The sequence below is a fragment of the Dryas octopetala genome, chromosome 6 (assembly GCF_963921425.1).
Source record: "Dryas octopetala chromosome 6, drDryOcto1.1, whole genome shotgun sequence".
NCBI lineage: Eukaryota > Viridiplantae > Streptophyta > Magnoliopsida > Rosales > Rosaceae > Dryas > Dryas octopetala.
The window spans coordinates 14,740,067-14,760,050 of NC_141371.1; the positions used below are offsets into that span (position 1 = coordinate 14,740,067).

Below are 19,984 nucleotides of genomic sequence, written 5' to 3' on the forward strand. Positions count from 1 at the left end.
ACAAGAAAAATACTACTCAAATACTAAAATACACCATCATTTATAGAATATTAACTTAAGCATCGTAGTCCCTTTAGGAAACTCATTCCAAGGTCCATAGGTTATGTTTGCTCATCTATTAAGGGAATTCTAAGCAATCAAATCAAGTGCTTGTGGAACTATTGCATGATATGGCACACAAATAAGTTAATCCAATGTATAATCTTTAGCAACACTCATCTATATATACTTACTTCATAAACATTCCCCTTAGCCTTAGCTAGGGTTCTAGCAACCCACCATAAGGAGAAACTTAATTTTTGTAAGAAAGAGGGTGAGAGATAATGACTTGAGAGATTGTTTGAAATGAAATTGTGATTTTTGCACATGAGTGTTGAGTTTTTATATGTAAATGTTGGGAGTTTGAGAGTTTGAAAATGTGAAATGTAAAGTTCATTTATGCAAGTACGTGAAATGTTGCATGGATAATTGAATCAATAAGTGTACTGTGTACATTAATGCATGTGATTTAACGAAAAAGGTGAATTGCACGTGGTAATTTAAAAGGGTAAAGTTAAAATGGGCTGGAAACATATTTGAGTTTAGTTGAGATTATGAGGTTGGAAGAAATTAGACGTTAATGTTCGCTGAATTGGATATGGTTTCCTTTTTGGGCTTCTAAATGTACCCCTGCTACACTTTTCCTACCTTTCAAAATGTTTCTCCTAAGGGCAACTCCAATCATTCTTCAAATCTTTCTCTAAATTTAAATTTGAAGAAAAATGACTCAAAACTCACCTTCAACCATCCCTTAAACTTTTCCCAAATTTGAGATTTCCTAAAATTTTCCTTAAATCAAGTTGGATGGACTGAGAACCCCAAATCAAGTTAATGAGATTTTTCAAGGAAAAATATGGAAGGAAGTAGGTTTTGCCGTTTTGGAGGGATTAAATAAATAAATGATATTTTTGGATAAGATAGGACATTTTAAAAAAGATTTGGGAAACCGGAAACATTTAACATTACCATTGGAGTAGTTTTTCCTAACTTTAACTTTTTACTTAAATTTATCAACAAATTTAAGAAATATATTGGGAAAGAATTGGAGATGTTCTAAATATTCCACTTATACAATCAATTATAAAATGAAAAAAAATCAACAACCCAATAAACCCCCACTCAACTGCACCGTCCCCTCCCCTCCTCCCAAAAAATCAACTCAATAGCCCTACCACCCTGACCGGCCGGCGACCTTCTCCCTCAGTCCCTCCTTCTCTCTCTCTCTCTCTCTCTCTCTCTCTCTCTCTCTCTCTCTCTCTCTCTCTCTCAAATTACCTAAAAAAATTAATTTTCTTTTTCCGGTTTGTAAAACTTTTTACTACCCTAGCCCTTCCCTTTCATTCATTAGTCTCTTCTCCCGCGTTGTTTAATAAACCATTTCGTTCCCGATCGTCCTCTTTCCCAGTTATGCAAAAACCAACTTGAAAGAAGATTTTCATTTCTATATCGGTCGGTGGACTCCAAACAAGTCCATATTGCTGCATTCATCCGCTCTAAATCAAGCACTCAGAGAATCTCCACTATAACAAGGTGTTTTCTTTTGTAAATCATAGCCCTTTCCCTTACTTTGTCTCCTTTTTTTTTTCCAGAATAATTGGGCTTTTGGGTGTATTTGAATTTTAAGCTTTGTTCTTAGCATAGGGATTGCTTAAGTAGATTGAGGGGAAAGCTCTTATATTTGAGATGATCTTACAAAAGCGGGCTTAAAATCTATAATGTTCTGAAAACAAATGCTTAAATTGGTAAAAATTACTTATTCAATTTAGGTTATTTGCTACTGAGACCCCTCCAAAATTGGGTCATCTACTGGATCGAGTTTACTGAAAATGGTGGGCTGGTTTAGGGGTTTCTTAGGATTTGCTAGATACCCATTACATATTGAGTGGCTTTGAGGTGGTTATGTTGTCCAGGAGGCATCGAACTGCATCCAATTGCCAATAAGTTTTGATGGTAAAGGATAGATATTTATTGAACTATGGTTGTTAAATCTTCTTGGATTACCGGGTCTTTGTGCTTCTGGTGGTAATTTCGGGTTCTAGGCATTCACATGAGTGGATTTCGTGTGTTTTTTAAACAATTCTTATTTAGGCGACAACACCCATAATATCTTCAAGTTAATGCTGATAAAAGAAATTGATTCATGCCTTTTCCGTTTTCGTTTTTTTCCTTCCTTCCCATGCTTGGTTTAAGTTAACAAATAACATGAATTTGCTTGAAACTAGGTCGCAAATTTTGGAGGGTTGCAGCATAGTCCAGTATAGCCGCATATTTATTGACTATTTGGACTGTGGTTGGGCTTTATGTTGAGCTTAGATAAAATTTTGGGCAATGAAATAATGAAATTAAATGCCCTGACAAGTGACTAATTTTAACTCATTTAACACCTCTCTCTCTCTCTCTCTCTCTCATGTGAATGCATGCACTTTGTGAAATTTCCTCAAAGAATACAAATTTGATGGAATGTTGGGTTTTTCGTGTGCCTTCATATTGAGAACCACTATCATCAAATCATTTTAGCAAATTGTGTATAATTTTTTGGCCTTCTTCCTAGGTTTTTCATTGAACTTGCTATTCAATTTTGTTTTTTTTTTTTTGTTTGACAGTTTGATTGGTTGGGTTAGATTTGATGGATAACAATAATTGGAGGCCTCCTCAAAGTGGAGAACCCTCAGTGGACACAGGTGATTGGAGGAATCAATTGCAGCCAGATTCACGGCAAAGAATCGTCAACAAGATGTAAGGTTTTTTTAAAGAAGTTCTTTCAATAGATACATTTTAGATTTTACACTTTTTCTATAATAAACAGACTTTTTATTAAATTCTCAAAGAAAATTTTACAAACCACAGTGGACAAGATGTCCTCCACTACCCAGGTACAGCCACAGACCAAACCATAGATCCTCAACAAAACATAGAAACCCTAAAAAACACAAAGAAAACCCCTCCCAAACAACTCTAATAAATCAGCACAATACAAAACAGGACCCCAAACCACTACCATCGAACAACTAAAACTCAATCTGACAAAATAACAGAGAATGACATCACTTGAAAGTGGTGAAAAAGTAGGGGTGTTGTTTGGTACGATTATTGCTGAATTGATTGATTTCTAACCAACTACTTTTTGGTTTCAGTAAGAGTCTTACAATCCAAAAACCTGAAATAAAAAATACCGAAAAAGTAGGTTTTGTTTTGGTAAGTACCATAATAAACCAAATTGTACAGCCTTCCCCATGATTATTTCCAAGTTGACGATTATCGAAATAAACTGAAGTGTTTACCGAAATAAGTATATTAGTCCCTCTTATATATATATATGTATATATATATTCAAACATACGCATGCATATATATTAAAATTACAGGCATATATTACTATCACATTAGTATTCATTAATATGAAACTACCAATATACTAGTAGTACTAGTATATATACTCAAATACATGCATATAATATATATATATATTATATTTGTAAGAAAAGATATCAACATTTAATGCTTGTGTAATTGTATTATTAGCACTAAAATATATTACTATATAGTACTAGTACAAATATTACATTTAACAGTTTGGTATTTCAAATTTTACATATATGTTCGAATTAAAAGTGCTTGTTTTGTAATATATTTAAGTAGTAGTGTCATAAAATTAATTTTTGTAATGTGTAAGAGTTATAGAATAGTGCTTTTAAACTTCTAGAATAGATATTCATCAACCACTATAGGTTTTGCATCATATTTATGTGAACTATAAGTATTGAAAATAAAATTATCGAAATATACCGAATAGTCAAAGCTACCAAAAATAACACAAATTGAAAAATACTGAAACCAAAAATTACCTTACCAGTTTGAACTGACTGAAAGACACCTCTAGGTGAAACTGGTTCCCATAACGATGCCCAAAATCTAATTTTATTCCAAGACTCCTCCACTCCAACCCCATTATGTTTTAAAAAAATTCTTTTATTCCTCTCATCTAAATAACCCAAAACACAACTATTATGTACCAGTGTAGTAATATAATTTAGTTAACAGGCCGAAGTAAGAAAAGCTAGAAAGCATGAACATCGTAAATGAGCTAAGATACCATGATAGAGTACTCATTATCTATTTGGAAGACACTATTTGTTTTCTTCACAAATGTATACTCGTATGTGGCTGTTGGAACCCTATATGTGCATTGGAAATGCAAAACATTGGGCTTAACATTTTTATTTTTTTGGGTGTGGTCAGACACTTAAACTAAATTTTATTTTCCTTTCAAGTCTTTAACGTACTATGAAGCGCTACTTCATCATGCCATAATAGGGGCCATACGGAGGAGCTCATGAATTATAAAAAAGATGGTGCCCTTCTAGTAGCTTGTTGTAGTTATAAAGGATAACACCAAGGGCATCATTACAAAAATGAAATATAGAAAGGAAGATATGCTGGAAAGGTATCTGGTAAATACGAGATCTCAACATTGAATGCAGAGGCATTAATTAGTAACGAGTGCAATTATGAAGGCACTACTAAAAGAATACAGTTTGAGAGATATGGTGGATGATACAGGCTGGTTTTGCCATTAAAGTAGATGATGCATATGTCTCTGTTCAGATGCATATTTGCTTCCTTGCATGAAACACACGTGCATATGCACCCATATAGAAGTGTGCCGAGTGCCGATGTATTGAAGTTAGCCAGCTTGACTGATATATACCTCCTTTATTGTCAATTTGAATTAGTACAGTCACAATTTGCCTTCTCTTCTGATTTGGATTATGGACTAGTGATTGCTGAGGTCTGGTTCAATTATACTAATTTGAGATATTGAAGCTAAAACAGAAAATGCTATTGCCGTATTCCTTTTTGTCATTTACCCCCTGTAAATCTACTGATTGGTTATTCTTTGCATTTTTGGTCTGAGTTTAATTTAATCCTGATATTTTCTCTTTTGGTAGTGGATTGATTTAATCATTCTGAATTCACTTTTTTATTTTTATTTTTACTTATGAACTTCACCTCCATGGGCAATAACTTATAAAATGTATTGCATGCGAAGAATGGAAACACTAAAGCGGCATCTTCCCTTCTCTGGTCAAGAGGGATTACATGAACTCAGGAAAATTGCTATAAGGTTTGAGGAAAAGATTTATGCTGCTGCCACTAGCCAGGTAACATATTACATATGTACAGATATCACAGAAATTTTGTTTGTTTGTCGACTCTCTTTGTATTGTGGATAGCAGTGTAATCTGAGTTTTGTGCTGATCTCTTTTTTTCAGTCGGATTATCTACGAAAAATATCTTTGAAGATGCTCACAATGGAGACCAAATCTCAGAGCACAATGGCCAATTCTTTACAAACCAACTCTGCTGGTAATAGCAATAGACCCCCTGATCCAGGTAAAAATATTGTTGAAACTATGCTCCTATCTGTGCAACTATACTAATTTCATTTACACTTTCAACTACCCCTAACTGCATGGAAAGATGGTTTTATTTGTAATTTATAGCTTTCTTTTTGATAGATAATTGCCTGCAAAGGTCCATTGTGTTCTTCAGACATCTCTTGTCTGAAAAGATTCATTGATGATATCAATATTGGCGGGAATGGTGAAAATGCCACTTCTAATTCATTTGCTAATTTTTTTTCTTCTTTTTAACTTCTTTTTTAATCCAATGACCGAGCAATGAAGAATACAAGGAATATAAATGGCATTTATTTTGTTATTTTCTTTGCACTTGTTCATCATTTGGATATGTTTAAATAACCTCATCTTACTGTAGTTTGAATAAGAAAGATATACAAGATGACATTTTATGGTGTATGTTGATGACCGATGACAGTTTTGATGGACATTTAGACTCTGCAAAACTGGAAACATGGAGAAACACATTAGAATAAAAGGGTTTCAAGAATGAGTAGAAATAAAACAGAATGTATGGAGTACAAATTCAATAGATAGAAAATGTTAATAGTTCAAAAACAAATTAGGAACAAAGTATCACTCAAGTAAATCATTTCAAAATTTAAGATCAGCAAAGCAAAATGATGATGTAATAAGTATAATTGAAACATGATGGATAAAATGGAGACAAGGTAGTGGTGTCCTATGTGATAAAAGAATATCAAATAGGTTAAAAAGGGAAGTCCCACAAAACTGTCTTTAGGTCAGTTATTCTTTATGGGGTAGAATGTTGGGCATTAAAGTGAAACTAGTGTAATACATTTCTGTATGGAAATGAGAATGTTAAGATGGATGATAGGAGTGACTAGTAAAGACAAAATTAAAGACCAATGTCTTAGAGAAACAGTGGAAGTAACACTATTAGTGATATGATAAGGAGAACTAGGCTTAGGAGGAATGGGCATATACAAGAAACAACTAGGTGCAATTATAGCTAAAGGAGGACTAGTTAAAGAAGAATTTAAAATACCAGACTAACAGGGTTTTTCTCTTCAAAGTCTTTTTTTACTTTTCTATGTGGGCATGGCGATGGTAGTCTTTTTCTACCGGCAGGCTTGATTTGGAAAGCAAAAGTTCCTCCAAAAGTCAGAGTTTTGGCTTGGTTAGTAGCTCTTGGAAAGATAAATACTTGTGATATTCTACAAAAAAGGATGCCAAATGTTTGTTTATCTCCAAGCAGGTGTGTTATGTGTAAGATTCAAGGGGGGAGTGTTGATCATATTTTCCTTCAGTGTTCTGTAGCAGCAAAGCTGTGGTCAAATTTATTCAAAGATGCAGGGGTAATGTGGGTAATGCCAGAAGGGTGCTATTCTTTGCTGAGTGAAAAGTTCTTTGGTTTTGGTGGGATTAAGAAGGCCAAGGTGTTTTGGAATTGCAGAATGATGGCCATTTTTTGGGTTATTTGGATGGAGCGGAATCGAAGAATTTTTGAGGATTATAGACGAGCAGATGTTGAAGAATTGTGGGATCGAGTAGTTTTTTGGTCCTCCCTTTGGGCATCTGTTACTAGTGACTTCAGGGGTGTATATTTATTCGATATAATTTTAGATTGGAGGGCAGCACTTAGATAAATAGATTCTGCTTTATGAGGCCTAATTCTATGTTTTTCGTTTTGATCTTTTCTCTTAATAATGGACATCTTGTCCATTGCGTGTATTGCTTTGAGTTTTGATCAATAAAAAGTTTCTTTCTTCTCAAAAAAAAAAAAAAAAAAAAAAACATGGGAGGAGCTGGAAGATCTTAAAAAAATAGATTTAATAGGAGATATTGTAATATAATATATGAGAATTCATGTAGTCGATTCCATATGATTAGGACAAAGGTAAGGACGATGATGACCATGAACTTGTTTCAGTTTATGTCAGCAACAACATTACTCCATTCTTCATTTTGGTGCTAAAATCTCTGTTCAGGGATTGGTGCTTAAATCTCTGGTCAGGACTTGGTGCTTAAATCTTTGCTCATTTGTTTTTTTTTTGTTCTTATCTTTGCCTGAGTAGGGCTTGGTATGCAACCCCAAGTCCACAATCAAGGGCAATCACTTCCTATGCCGTTGTCAGCTAATCAGTCTCAAGCACGCCAACAACTCTTATCACAGAACAATCAGAATAACATTCTGCCTGCTGGAGTTCAAAGTTCTGCTGGCTTGTCATCTGCACTGCCTCCTACCTCTGGTTTAACCCAGACTCCTATCTCAAGTGTTGTTGGACAAAATCCAAACATGCAGAATATGTCTGGAGCTTCACAGAATTCGTTGGGGAACTCTATGGGCCAGGGGGTACCCTCCAATATGTTTGCTAATTCTCAAAGGCAAATGCAAGGAAGGCAACAGGCTGTTCCCCAACAGCAACAACAGCAATCCCAGAATCCCCAGCAGTACATTTACCAGCAACAGTTACAACATCAGATTTTGAAGCCAAAGTTTCCACAGGGAAATATCCCACAACATGTGCAAACTCACATCCAACAGCAGCAACAGCAACAAAAACAGCAGCAGAACCTATTGCAACCAACTCAGTTGCAATCTTCTCAACAATCTGTTATGCAATCATCTCTCTCTAGTCATCAGCAGAATCAACAGTCAACCCAATCCATGCTTCAGCAGCGTCCACAATCAGTTCTCATGCAGCAACAGCAGCCTCAACAGGCTTCTGTTCATCAACAGCAAACACCAATGCAACAGCCAATATTGCCCCCACAGCAGCAGCATATGGTGCAACAGGCAAATGCTACAAACTTGCTGGAGAATCAGCTTATTGGACAACAAAACAATGTTGGAGACATGCAGCAGCAGCAGCAGCAGCAACAGAGGTTGCTAAGCCAGCAGAATAATCTTGCAAACCAGCAACAGCAGCAGCAGCAGCAGCAGCAACAGCAACAGTTAATGGCTCAGCAAAACAATCTCTCCAATGTGCATCAACAACAGTTGGGCCCTCAGAGTAATGTTACTGGATTACAGCAACAGCAGCAGCTTGGAACTCAAACTGGTAACTCAAGCATGCAAACTAATCAGCACTCTGTACACCTGCTGCAACAATCCAAGGTTCAAGTGCAGCAACAACAGCAGCAGAGTGCATCTAACCTGTTAACAAATCAAGGACAGCAGTCACAACCTCAGGCATCTCAGCAGCAACTGTTGTCACAGATCCAATCACAGCCTACACAGTTGCAACAACAGTTGGGTTTGCAACAGCAGTCAAATCCGCTACAACGAGATATGCAGCAAAGGCTACAAGCATCAGGATCTGTGCTTCAACCATCAAATGTGATGGATCAGCAAAAGCAGTTATATCAATCACAAAGAGCCCTTCCAGAGACATCGTCAAGTACGTTGTTTGCATTTGCAGTTTCCTACTCTTGTTTTTGCTGTTTTTTTATTTTTTTTATCCATGCATGTGCTTCCTTGTTATGTAGTTTATCACACATGGACATTTTGGAAGAGTTGTAAAATTCAATAATTTTTATTTTTTCCTTTGTCTGTCTTTTCAACCAAGCCTGTTTATCATATTGCATTGTGGTCTGTTGTTAACTTTATGTGAATTTTGTCTTGTTATGTAATGTAAAGAGGTTCGTTATAATTATTATTTTTATGGCAGTACAATTTTTTGTATGATTACTGTATTTTTATCTCTGTCTGAATTATGGGTCTGGAAATTTTGGAAAAATAATCTAAATCTGGCATGCTATCTCTTCCTGTATGACATGCATTAAAATTTATTCTCCTCATAGATGAATGTCTATATTTTCTTGTTTTTATTCTTATTATTATTTTTAAAATTTTTTTTTAATATGCCTGATAGGTGCATCCCTCATGCCACAAACACTGTTAGATTTGTTTTCTTTGTATTCTAGATGCTCAAAACATAGGTAATGTATTTTTGATTATTTTTTTATAGGAAACATATGTTTTATTAAATTGAAAGAAAGAAAAACTACAAGAAGGGCGGACAAGATGTCCATCAAACTAGACCTATAGTCATATCATACATAAACTTAAATTACATTTAGCTAATAACTCCCCCCAATCAAGATGAATAACACTAAAAGTAATATCCCTAAAATGCCACAGACACCCAAAGATAAGCCAAAAATTTACATCTATCCCAAATGAAATCCACCTCCACCTTATCATTAAATAACTTATATTATTTTCCAACCAAACAATCCAAATTGTAATTGCCTTTTTGACTTAATGATCCACATCACCATGATGCTCTTTGACTCTGGTGTTTGTTTAGAATCAAAGCTGTTATTTGGAGACGTTATATCTGTGACTTTATTGGTTGACAATTGAAGCTTCTTTTTTACTTTTACTTTAATTTTGTCATCTTTGTTTTTTCATGGCTACTGGTGATAAAGAAAGCCTCTTTACTTATTTTGAACTCCGTTTTCTCTTGAGACTTATTTCTAATTTGGTAAATCTTACAAAAAAAATAAACTGTAAGTTGGTAAGTATTTGTGGAATCTTAACTCGAGAATGAAACTAGGAGCGGAATCTTATTTGAAGTGTCTTTCATCCCGATTGGTTGTGAGAGATTCAAGTTTTTAATACTTCAGTATGCGTCAATTGATTTATAGAGTTTTTTTGGTGTAGCTAGATCAATGTGGTGCTTCATGGCTATGTTGGTCGCTTAACAAATGTAGTTGCCTGTGTTGTTTTTAATCTTGTCCATCCAAAATTCTGTTCTGCTTTGGCTCTTTTAGCTTCTGGTGTGTGCTCAGACTATTCATGTTGTATCAAATGATTTTTTTTTTTTAAATACAGTTTAAACTGTTTCGTGCAGGATAGTTCTCCATTTTCCTTGATCAATGTTGCGAAAGTAATGCTTTTCTGAATGCTTACCCTCATAACCAAATCTAGTATGCTTTTATGTGCAAGTATTGACTTCTATTTTTGTAGCATCTCTAGATTCCACATCCCAGACAGGACATGCAAATGTTGGTGATTGGCAAGAGGAGGTCTATCAAAAGGTAAAGATGCCCTAGCTCCTTGTCAATTAAATGGTCTTCACATATGATATAGGATTAGAAAGAAATTGAAGGCAGGGTTTTGGGGTTTGGCCGTTTGGGTCGAGATTGTATACAAACTGTATTAGGAATGTCATTAGCTGCTAGAACAACAGGAGTAGTTTTGAAGTACGAATATGTAAAATACAATGTATAGCAGTTGAAAAATTAACTTTCCGATTATTCTTTTAGGATTGAAATGGAAACTGAAGGCAGGGTTTTTACATTATTTAGTGGTAGAAATCAAATCTTTTTTTTTCCTTGGAGAAAAAGAAAATGGTATCCACATATTCTATATGATTAATAAGGAAATTGAAGGTAGGTTTTGGCTGTCTGGGTCAGGATTGTACTCAGGTTCTATAAGGACTGAAGTAGCTACTGGAACACCAGGTGATAGCGGTAATAAACTATAAATACATGAAATAAAAAATTATTTAGTAGTGCAGAATGAAATTTTCGATTATTCTCAAAGGAAAGAAATTTTAAAAATAGAGTGCCATGCTTTTTGAAGTCATTTGTAAATTATTTATTAATCTACTAAAGGATCTTCTACGATTCTTGAACAAAAGGCATTGCTTTAGAAATATTATCTGTGTTGTATGACAGTGTCATGAATAAATCAAGGGATTTTTTTATTTTTTTTTAAGTCCAAAACAGGGCCCAAAGCCGAGCACTTGGCATTTTTTTTTTATGAAAATTGTTGAACAGTGTCAACCCTAAAATCGTATAAATATGATATTTATACAAATGTCTTGTGATATATATAAACGTACCTGTCTTATGTTTTTTTGTTTTTTACTTTAGATGTAAAAAATGAATTAAAAAACATAAAGCACAGAAGTACAATCATTTAGAATTTAATTTTGTAAGTTATTGTTCAACAGTTTCAACTGTCCAACAGGAAAGAAAGGGAGATGCTGAGCACTCGCCTGCGCTCGGCACTGTACAAAACGCTGCTCACTTTTAAATGTGGGCTGGCTTATCATGCTTAAAAAATTAGGTGGACCTTTTTAACATCAAACACTTTAGGTGGGTTATTTTATTAAGGGGACCTTCAAAGTGGACTAATCAATAATTTACTGTAATATCAGTATATGTCATATTTTTATGAATAGTGATGATGAGGAAAAAATATACTAGTTAAGACTCCTTTTGAGAACTGCTTCATTTAGCTAGCAATTATTTGTTATAAAGTTGATTAACGCTCAACTACATTACATAAAATCATACACGAAGTCATGCTTTCTAGATGCATGGTTGCACGTTGCATGTATGAGCTCTTTTCTGTTACTTTACAAAAAAGAATAAGGAAAATTATGTTAAATAATGAGAAATATGAATAGTGATGACGAGGGAAGAGCCGAGGGGGAGGGAGAGAGTTCAACTTTTGCCGTAGGTGTGTGAATATTGTGCTCTACCACTAGAGCTATAAGCCACTGAAAGCATTAAACACACAAACTTGCATGTATGTGTTAAATAATGAGCAAATAAACAACAAAGACATCAATTCATATTAGACTCTTCACAAGCATGTAGATGCAAGAAGTTTCTTTCTAATCTGTCTGATTGACTTTGATTTCCAGATTAAATCCATGAAGGAGATGCACTTCCCTGAGCTAAATGAAATGTACCAGAAAGTTGCTACTAAACTTCAGCAGGTATGTTATCACTTCAATTTTTTTCTCATGTTATTCGTTGCCCAAGTTTTACTCATTAAGTTTTGAAAGAGTTTAAAATGTATGTATTCTTCTGTCAAGCAGCATTGAATATAAAATTAGACGGTAAAGACTAAACAAGATACCGTATGCGTACTATGAATACCCATAAATCTATGCCAAAATATAAGCTTAACAGATGCCTAAATACATGTGGTTTTCCGCAATTATATGAAATAGGACATGTGATATAATTCACTAAGGGGATGGTTTAACAATTTCCCTTCAATTTTATGGGCAGTGATAGATTCATCATGATGACTGGGTTTCCTTTTCAATTAGTGCAGCCATGTAGTCTGTCTACATGGGATTGTTACCACATCATCAATGCTTCGAACATTGTTTGCTACAAAGTTTTGTTAATTTTTTTACTGCTGTTCTTGCCCTTGCTCATGTCTGCTGTTCTTCTGTTTTCCAGCATGAATCTCTTCCACAACAACCAAAATCAGAGCAGCTGGAGAAGCTAAAAATATTTAAGACCATGCTGGAGCGCCTCATAACAATATTAAACATTTCCAAAAGTAACATTTCACCTGGTTTTAAGGATAAATTGAGTTACTATGAGAAGCAAATAATAAATTTGATAAATACAAATAGACCCAGGAAGCCTGTTTCTTCTCTGCAGCAAGGGCAGCTCCCCCCATCTCACATGCACTCCATGCAGCAGTCACAATCTCAAAATACTCAGGCACCGTCTCAGGAAAATCAAATGAACCCTCAATTGCAATCAATGAACTTACAAGGTTCTGTGGCAACAACAATGCAACAAAAAAATATGACAAGCATGCAGCAAAATTCGGCGTCTTTATCGGGGGTTTCAACAGCACAGCAGAACATGATGAATTCATTACAGTCTAATTCCAGTATGGATTCAGGACAAGGAAATTCACTGAACTCACTGCAGCAGGTTGCTGTAGGTTCTCTCCAACAAAATTCTGTCAGTGCTCCCCAGCAGTCCAACATGAATGCCTTTTCATCACAGAGTGGGGTCAATATGCTGCAGGCAAACATTAATCCCCTTCAGTCAAATTCTGGTATGCTTCAACACCAGCATCTGAAACAAAAGCAGGAACAGCAAATGTTGCAGTCTCAACAATTCAAGCAACAATTTCAACAGCGACAGATGCAGCAGCAATTGATGCAGAAGCAGCAGATACTGCAACAGCAACAGCAGCAGCAGTTACAGCAGCAAGCAAAGCAGCAGCTGCCTTCACAGTTGCAGACGCACCAACACCAAATGCCACCACTTCAACAAATCGATGATGTAAATGACTTGAAGATGAGACCAGGGGTGGGTGTTAAGCCAGGGGTTTTTCAGCAACATCTCTCTGCAGGCCAGCGTGCTTATCCTCATCAGCAGTTAAAATCAGGATCCCCATTTCCTATTACTTCAACCCAACTCCTTCAGGCTGCATCTCCTCAAATTGCGCAACATTCTTCTCCACAAGTTGACCAGCAGCATATGCTAACGGCTCTCCCAAAATCTGGAACCCCTTTGCAACCTGCTAGTTCACCTTTTGTCATCCCATCTCCTTCAACTCCCATGGCTCCATCCCCTATGCCAGGGGATTCTGAGAAACCTTCCTCAATCTCAAATGCTGGTAATGTTGGACATCAACAAACAACTAGTGTCGGAGCACAGGCCCAGTCCCTTTCCATTGGCACCCCAGGGATATCAGCATCTCCTTTGCTTGCTGAATATAGCTGTCCAGATGGCACCCATGCTAATTCTTTGTCAACTATTTCTGGAAAATCAAGTGTTACAGAGCAGCCTATTGAACGCTTAATTAAAGCGGTTAGTCAGGCTGATTCATTTCACATCCCTCTCTTAGTCTCTTATGTTATGCTTAAAGAAATATATACTATCTTGAATTCTTGTTTTCCTGAAGTCTCTGCTCCCCTCTCTTTTCAGTTTTTCTCACTTGCGCCTGACATAAATTTTTTCTTTAATTGTATTCCAGGTAAAATCAATGTCATCAAAGTCATTGAGTGCCTCTGTCAGTGACATTGGCTCGGTAGTCAGCATGAATGATAGGATAGCAGGTTCAGCGCCAGGTAACGGATCTAGAGCTGCAGTTGGTGAGGATTTGGTTTCGATGACAAAGTGTCGTCTGCAAGCAAGAAATTTCATGACTCAGGATGGAACAAATGGAACAAGGAAAATGAGGCGTTACACAAGTGCCATGCCCTTAAATGCCGTGTCATCAGCTGGCAGCATGGATGATAGTTTAAAGCAGTTGGCCAGTTCAGAGACATCTGATGTGGAGTCGACTGCAACCTCTTGTATCAAGAGGCCTAGGATTGAGGTATTAATCCTGTCTTCTGGTATTTACTTCGAGTGGAACGGCAGTTGTTATAGTTGTAAAACCAGTTATTGAGGCACACCTAAAAGCTTATATAGTAATTTCAAGAATAAATATTTTAATTCCTATAAAGAAAATGAAAGAAAATTTTAGCAGGACTGAAACCAGTTTCTCTCATGCAATGCACCTAAGCATACACTTTGTGTCATTGAAGTGCCTTTAATAGATTCTGAGATGTGGCTTTTGGCTCCTTCGAAATACGTTTGTTTTGGTTTTATATTATAAAAGATGGACAGTAGAAGTTAACAGTGAGTTCACTGTTGAAAATGTTGCCTTTTTATTTTTATTTTTTTTGTTTTAGAAAAGAAAAGAAACTTTTGTTAAATGAAAAGGCATTTCAGGACACTTGTTATTGTTTTTGGAGGGAGGCAGGTGGGTGGTTAATTCCTGCTTCTTTGTTGGAGAATAATTATGTGGCTTCTGTTGCAGGCTAATCATGCCCTTTTGGAAGAAATAAGAACAATAAATCAGCGGCTTATAGACACAGTTGTTGATATCAGTGATGAAGATGTTGATCCAAGTGCAGCTGCTGCTGCTGCTGCTGAAGGTGGTGAAGGAACTATTGTCAAGTGCTCTATTTGTGCTGTGGCTCTCAGTCCAGACTTAAAATCGCAGTATGCTTCAGCACAAATGGTGAGATCTCAAACATTATGCAATGAATTGTTAAGTGTCTGAAAAATATTGATATTATGTATTAACTTGCCTACAATACGGTGCAGTCACCAATTCAGCCACTAAGACTGCTTGTTCCGACAAATTATCCCAACTGCTCTCCAATACTGTTAGACAAGTTTCCAGTTGAATTCAGGTGCGGAAATAAGGATTCTGACTTTCTTTATATGCTGTCCTTGTTGCTGCTGCTGGTACATAAATAGAAGAGATTTGGTATCTCCTTTTACATAAATCAATCATGTAGGCTTGTGTCTTTTTCCCCCATCTGTTTTTGGTGAAATCCATTTGTCTTGATAAAAAAAAAAAAAAAAATTATGTCTGAAGTATATGCAAATCCTTGCTGAAGAGACATAGTAAATCCTATTTGCATGTCTCCTGAAAGTATATTGTATTAATATAAAGAGAGCCTTCTTCCTTCTTTAAATAAGGGGTTAATTATAACAATGGTCCCCAAACTTTTCCCCATTTCGTTTTTAAGATTTTATAGTCCTCGTATTCCTCTCTGTGATTTACTTTAGTCCTTTCGGTCAAGTCTGTTTAGTTTTCTGTCAAGTTTAGTCACGTGTGACGCATGTGACCAAATAGTTAGGGGCAAAAAGATCAAGCTACCAAATTCATCAATTCATCATGATGATATTAATTCATTTCTCCAACACTTTCTCTTCCCCTGAAAATGAATTCCTGGCTTTTATCTTACACTTTCTTGGTAGCTTGATCTTTTTGCCCCTAACTATTTGGTCATATGCGTCACACGTGACTAAACTTGACAGAAAACTAAACAGACTTGACCAAAAGGACTGAAAAAGAAGGTGTGCAAATAATTTTAAAATACTTTTTTGCCCTTGCAAACTGGTCATGTGCAGGTCACATGATCAGTTTTTAACGGAAGTGACAGAATATCCTTAATTGAAATACTTGGTTAATACTAGTCCTTAATTGAATCAAAGTGAAATGCGAGTCCTTAACTAAAAATGGGGTATGTTATTAGTCCTTTTGATATAATTTTCCCTATATATATATATATATGTATATGTATGCATGCTTATAGTTTTGTGTGTGCATGTGCATATATAGGTAAGATTTCAGCACAAATTAAAGTTTCAACATCATGGAAAACATGTTTCTAAGAATAATGCTTCCCAAAAGTAAAACTGTTAACCCAAAGCTAAATGAGGATGAATGAAAAATTTCAGCTGTACCTTTTAGGCTAAGTTTTTCCCCAGAAAGGCAGCCCACCCCACACCCGAGCCTCACCAAGACCCCATCCCCACTCCGGCCAGCGATGATCGATCCCCCTCCCCTACGCCGGCGACGCCCCCCCACCCGAGCCTCAGCTCCTGATCGAAGAGATAGTGATAGTGAGCAGAGAGAAATGAGAGAGGAGAGTGGAAAATAGAGAGGAGAGATAGGGAAAGACGAAAGAGAAAAAAGGAGAAAGGAGAGAGGGAATGAGAGGAAGGGAGGCCTGGCCAGAGTTGCTATACGGGAAAAGATGGTGTGGGCGGTCGGTGGTGGCTGACTGGGTTTTTTTTTTTTTTTTTCAGTTTTTTCATTTTTTTATTTAATTATTAATTATTTATACATTTAATAAAAAAATTAATTTGAAAATACTTTTTTGCCCTTGCAAACTGGTCATGTGCAGGTCATATGATCAGTTTTTAACGGAAATACTAACGGAAGTGACAAAATATCCTTAATTGAAATACTTGGCTAATACTAGTCTTTAATTTAATCAAAGTGAAATGCGAGTCCTTAACTAAAAAATGGGGTATATTATTAGTCATTTTGATATAATTTTCCCTATGTATATATATATATATACAAGAATGCTCTAAAACTAATTGGTTAATAAGTTATGAGATTAGTTATATGGTAGTCCCAAAAGCATGGTTAACTTCGTATTAACTTGCTAACCAGTTAGTTTTAAAGCACTTCTTTATATATATATGTGTGTGTGCATGCTTACACGAATACATATGCATATGTATATATTAAGTGTACAAAAATGAAATTATCCTTGTTCTAAATGGATTTTCCATGTTATTAATAATACTTTTTTGGCAATTAATGTAAAAGCATTTTTTTCAAAAGAAAAGAAGATCAAGATCTTCTATTACATCAGCTTTTGGGAACAGAACTAATATTGGGTTGAACTGAGTAGTCTTGTTTCATGACTACTAAATACCTACAACCACCACTATTACTGACTGCACCCTTTAACCTGTGCCACCACTGGCAGACTAGTATTACACCACCACCACCGCTGTCACTTGTGAACTTGTGCTATTTTCCTAATGTGGCTTTTGCTGTCATTACATATTCGTCATCAATGTTGCCACATAACAAACTTTTTTTTTGGTGTCATTATTTTTACCAATGCTGGCATCAATGATATCAAATTTTCAGTGCATGATATAGTGATTTCAATGGTATTATTATCTCTTTAAAAATGATAGTGAAATTTTTCATTTCTGTAATGTTGAAGTATCTAAGAAAACTTCTCAGAGCAAATTTCAAAATCCTCTGATTCTCTTCATGCGATTGACACGATTGAATTGAAATCTTTACTTTGCTTCACCCTTATCCTGCAAGGTAATGTCGAAATGAAAATATTAGTTTCATATGGCATTTGTGGCATTTCTTAATTATCATGGACATGAAAATAACATAGAGCATTCTTTATTCCACAGATGAATTCATAATTTGTCTGAAAAAGGATGCCGTGCCTTCATGATCAACCAAAGAATTCTTTTAGTTCTTTCCTTTTTATATTGAGTTTTTGAATACTTGATTTTGGATTCATTTTGATAAAAGTTATAATTTGAACATAAATTGACTGTACTCTTCTTCTCTCACAGTAAAGAGTATGAAGATCTCTCTGCAAAGGCAAAGTCAAGGTTTACCATATCTCTACGAAGCCTTTCACAACCCATGTCTCTTGGGGAGATAGCAAGGACTTGGGATGCTTGTGCCCGTGCAGTTATTTGTGAGCATGCGCAGCAGAGTGGTGGAGGCAGCTTCAGCTCAAAGTATGGGACATGGGAGAACTGCTTGAGTGCTGCTTGATTATCTTTGCGGACCCAAACAAAGCTATTCCAATTTTCCAAGGGTTATGATAACCATAATATATGCATGATCTACTACAACTGCTCTTCTATGATGATTGAAGCAATGGTTGGATAGACTAGGTAGGCATGTTTATAATACCATGATGTTGTATAAGATGCGACTTTTCGAAACTGAAAAATCTTGGGGTGCTACCAATTTGCTTATCCTAGGTTATATCTCTGTCTCGTTGGGTTGAAATGATGCATTATGCACGTGTCAAACTTGTAATATATGGTGTAAGCATGCGAATTCTGCAATGTATGCTTGTAACAACATTGTACCAATTCCCCAGGCTGTTCTATAAGATATTCCTTGATAAAATTTAATGGGAATAAGGATTTTCTTTTGGTTAATGTTGGAACTATACTTTTACGCAATGGTATGGGTCAGTCAATAAGCACGGTTCAATACCCACCCTTGACCCCACCTCCCACCCCGCACCAGTGCGCGCAGCACTCTCAACCCCACCTTTCTCTCTTTCCTTCTCTCTTTTTCTCTCTAGCTTATCAACCCAACCACCCAGCCAAGACCAACCGCAAATGCAAATGAGCTCAGACACCCAACCACAACTTCAATGCCGACACCACAATCCCCGTCACAGGCCGTTCAGCACTGGAGAGAGGAGGGTTGGGCCGGCGCAAGGCGGGGTTGGACTGAGGTTGTCGTCGGAGAGAAAATCCAGAGAGAGATGAGAGAGAATCCGAAGAGGGGAAAGAGAAGCTGGAGATGGAGGAGAGAACAGAGAGGATAGGCTGGGCTGGGAGGATATGTTGGGCTGGGAGGGTCGGGGTTGTCGCTGAAGAGAAAATCTAGAGAGAGGAGAGAGAAGCCGGAGATGAAGGTGAGAATAGAAAGGATAGGCTGGGCTGAGAGGATAGGCACGGGGCTGGGCTGGGAGGGCCGGGGTTGTCGCCGAAGAGAAAAGCCAGAGAGAGGAAAGAGAAGCCGGAGAAGGGAGAGAGAAGTTGGAGATGGAGGAGATAACAGAGAAGAGAAGAGAGATGTGATGTGTAAATGAGTTGTTCTTTATGGTCTTTTCACATTGGGACTATAGGATAAATTCACTAATTAAGTGATTAGGGGTATGCAAAAAAAAAAAAAAAAAAGATAGTGTGCAAATAGCAGCACCGTATAAAAGTAAGTTTTAAAAAATTGGGTTATAAAAATAATATCTACTACTATTTGGGTCATTAGGTGATGACATGGAGAAAGAGGAATTGTTTGTCAATAAAAGTGAACAAGGTGGCTTATGCTGCACTTATTTCATAACATGGTTTCGTCTCGAGAGATTTTTTAGTATAATTGTCACATAGTATAACTAATATATGTGTCATAATATGAATGAATATTATTAATATTATACTCTATAAAACTAAACATGTTATTTAACAATAGTTGAATTAGTTACACCCAAGGGTTTAAATTTCGAAGTTTTCGGCGAAATTTCGCCGAAAATTTCGTTTTTTAGGGGTTCCGAAATTTTAACACGGATTCGACTAAATTTCGAAAAATTTCGGCGAAATATTCGAAATTTCGCCGAAATTTCGCTCGAAATTTTCGAATGCCCCAACAGCAATTTTTTTGAATTTGAGCGAAATTTCGTCGAAATTTCGCTCAAATT

General features: G+C 36.2%; 1 protein-coding gene across 3 annotated transcripts; it reads left to right on the top strand.

Annotated features, from left to right (window-relative positions):
• The first annotated feature begins 1,254 nt into the window (after positions 1-1,254).
• Positions 1,255-18,716, top strand: LOC147282693 (mediator of RNA polymerase II transcription subunit 15a-like). Of its 3 annotated transcripts, none has more exons than XM_086246271.1 (12): positions 1,255-1,569; positions 2,643-2,775; positions 5,090-5,201; positions 5,313-5,433; positions 7,499-8,824; positions 10,399-10,469; positions 12,089-12,163; positions 12,639-14,015; positions 14,182-14,526; positions 15,013-15,216; positions 15,303-15,391; positions 18,114-18,716. In XM_086246271.1, exons 2-12 carry the CDS (start codon positions 2,666-2,668, stop codon positions 18,319-18,321), a joined length of 4,038 nt encoding a protein of 1,345 aa, XP_086102397.1. In that variant the 5' UTR covers positions 1,255-1,569; positions 2,643-2,665; the 3' UTR covers positions 18,322-18,716. The 3 variants fall into 3 exon arrangements, with proteins under 3 accessions (XP_086102397.1, XP_086102399.1, XP_086102398.1); XM_086246273.1 differs by having other exon boundaries at positions 10,408-10,469; XM_086246272.1 differs by having other exon boundaries at positions 2,661-2,775.
• Positions 18,717-19,984: the final 1,268 nt, after the last annotated feature.

Coding starts and splice junctions, on each gene's coding strand:
- LOC147282693 (XM_086246271.1), top strand. CDS start 2,666: ATGGATAACAATAATTGGAGGCCTCCTCAAAGTGGAGAACCCTCAGTG. Junction 5,434..7,498: donor CAATAGACCCCCTGATCCAG/GTAAAAATATTG, acceptor TTGCCTGAGTAG/GGCTTGGTATGCAACCCCAA. Junction 8,825..10,398: donor CCTTCCAGAGACATCGTCAA/GTACGTTGTTTG, acceptor CTATTTTTGTAG/CATCTCTAGATTCCACATCC.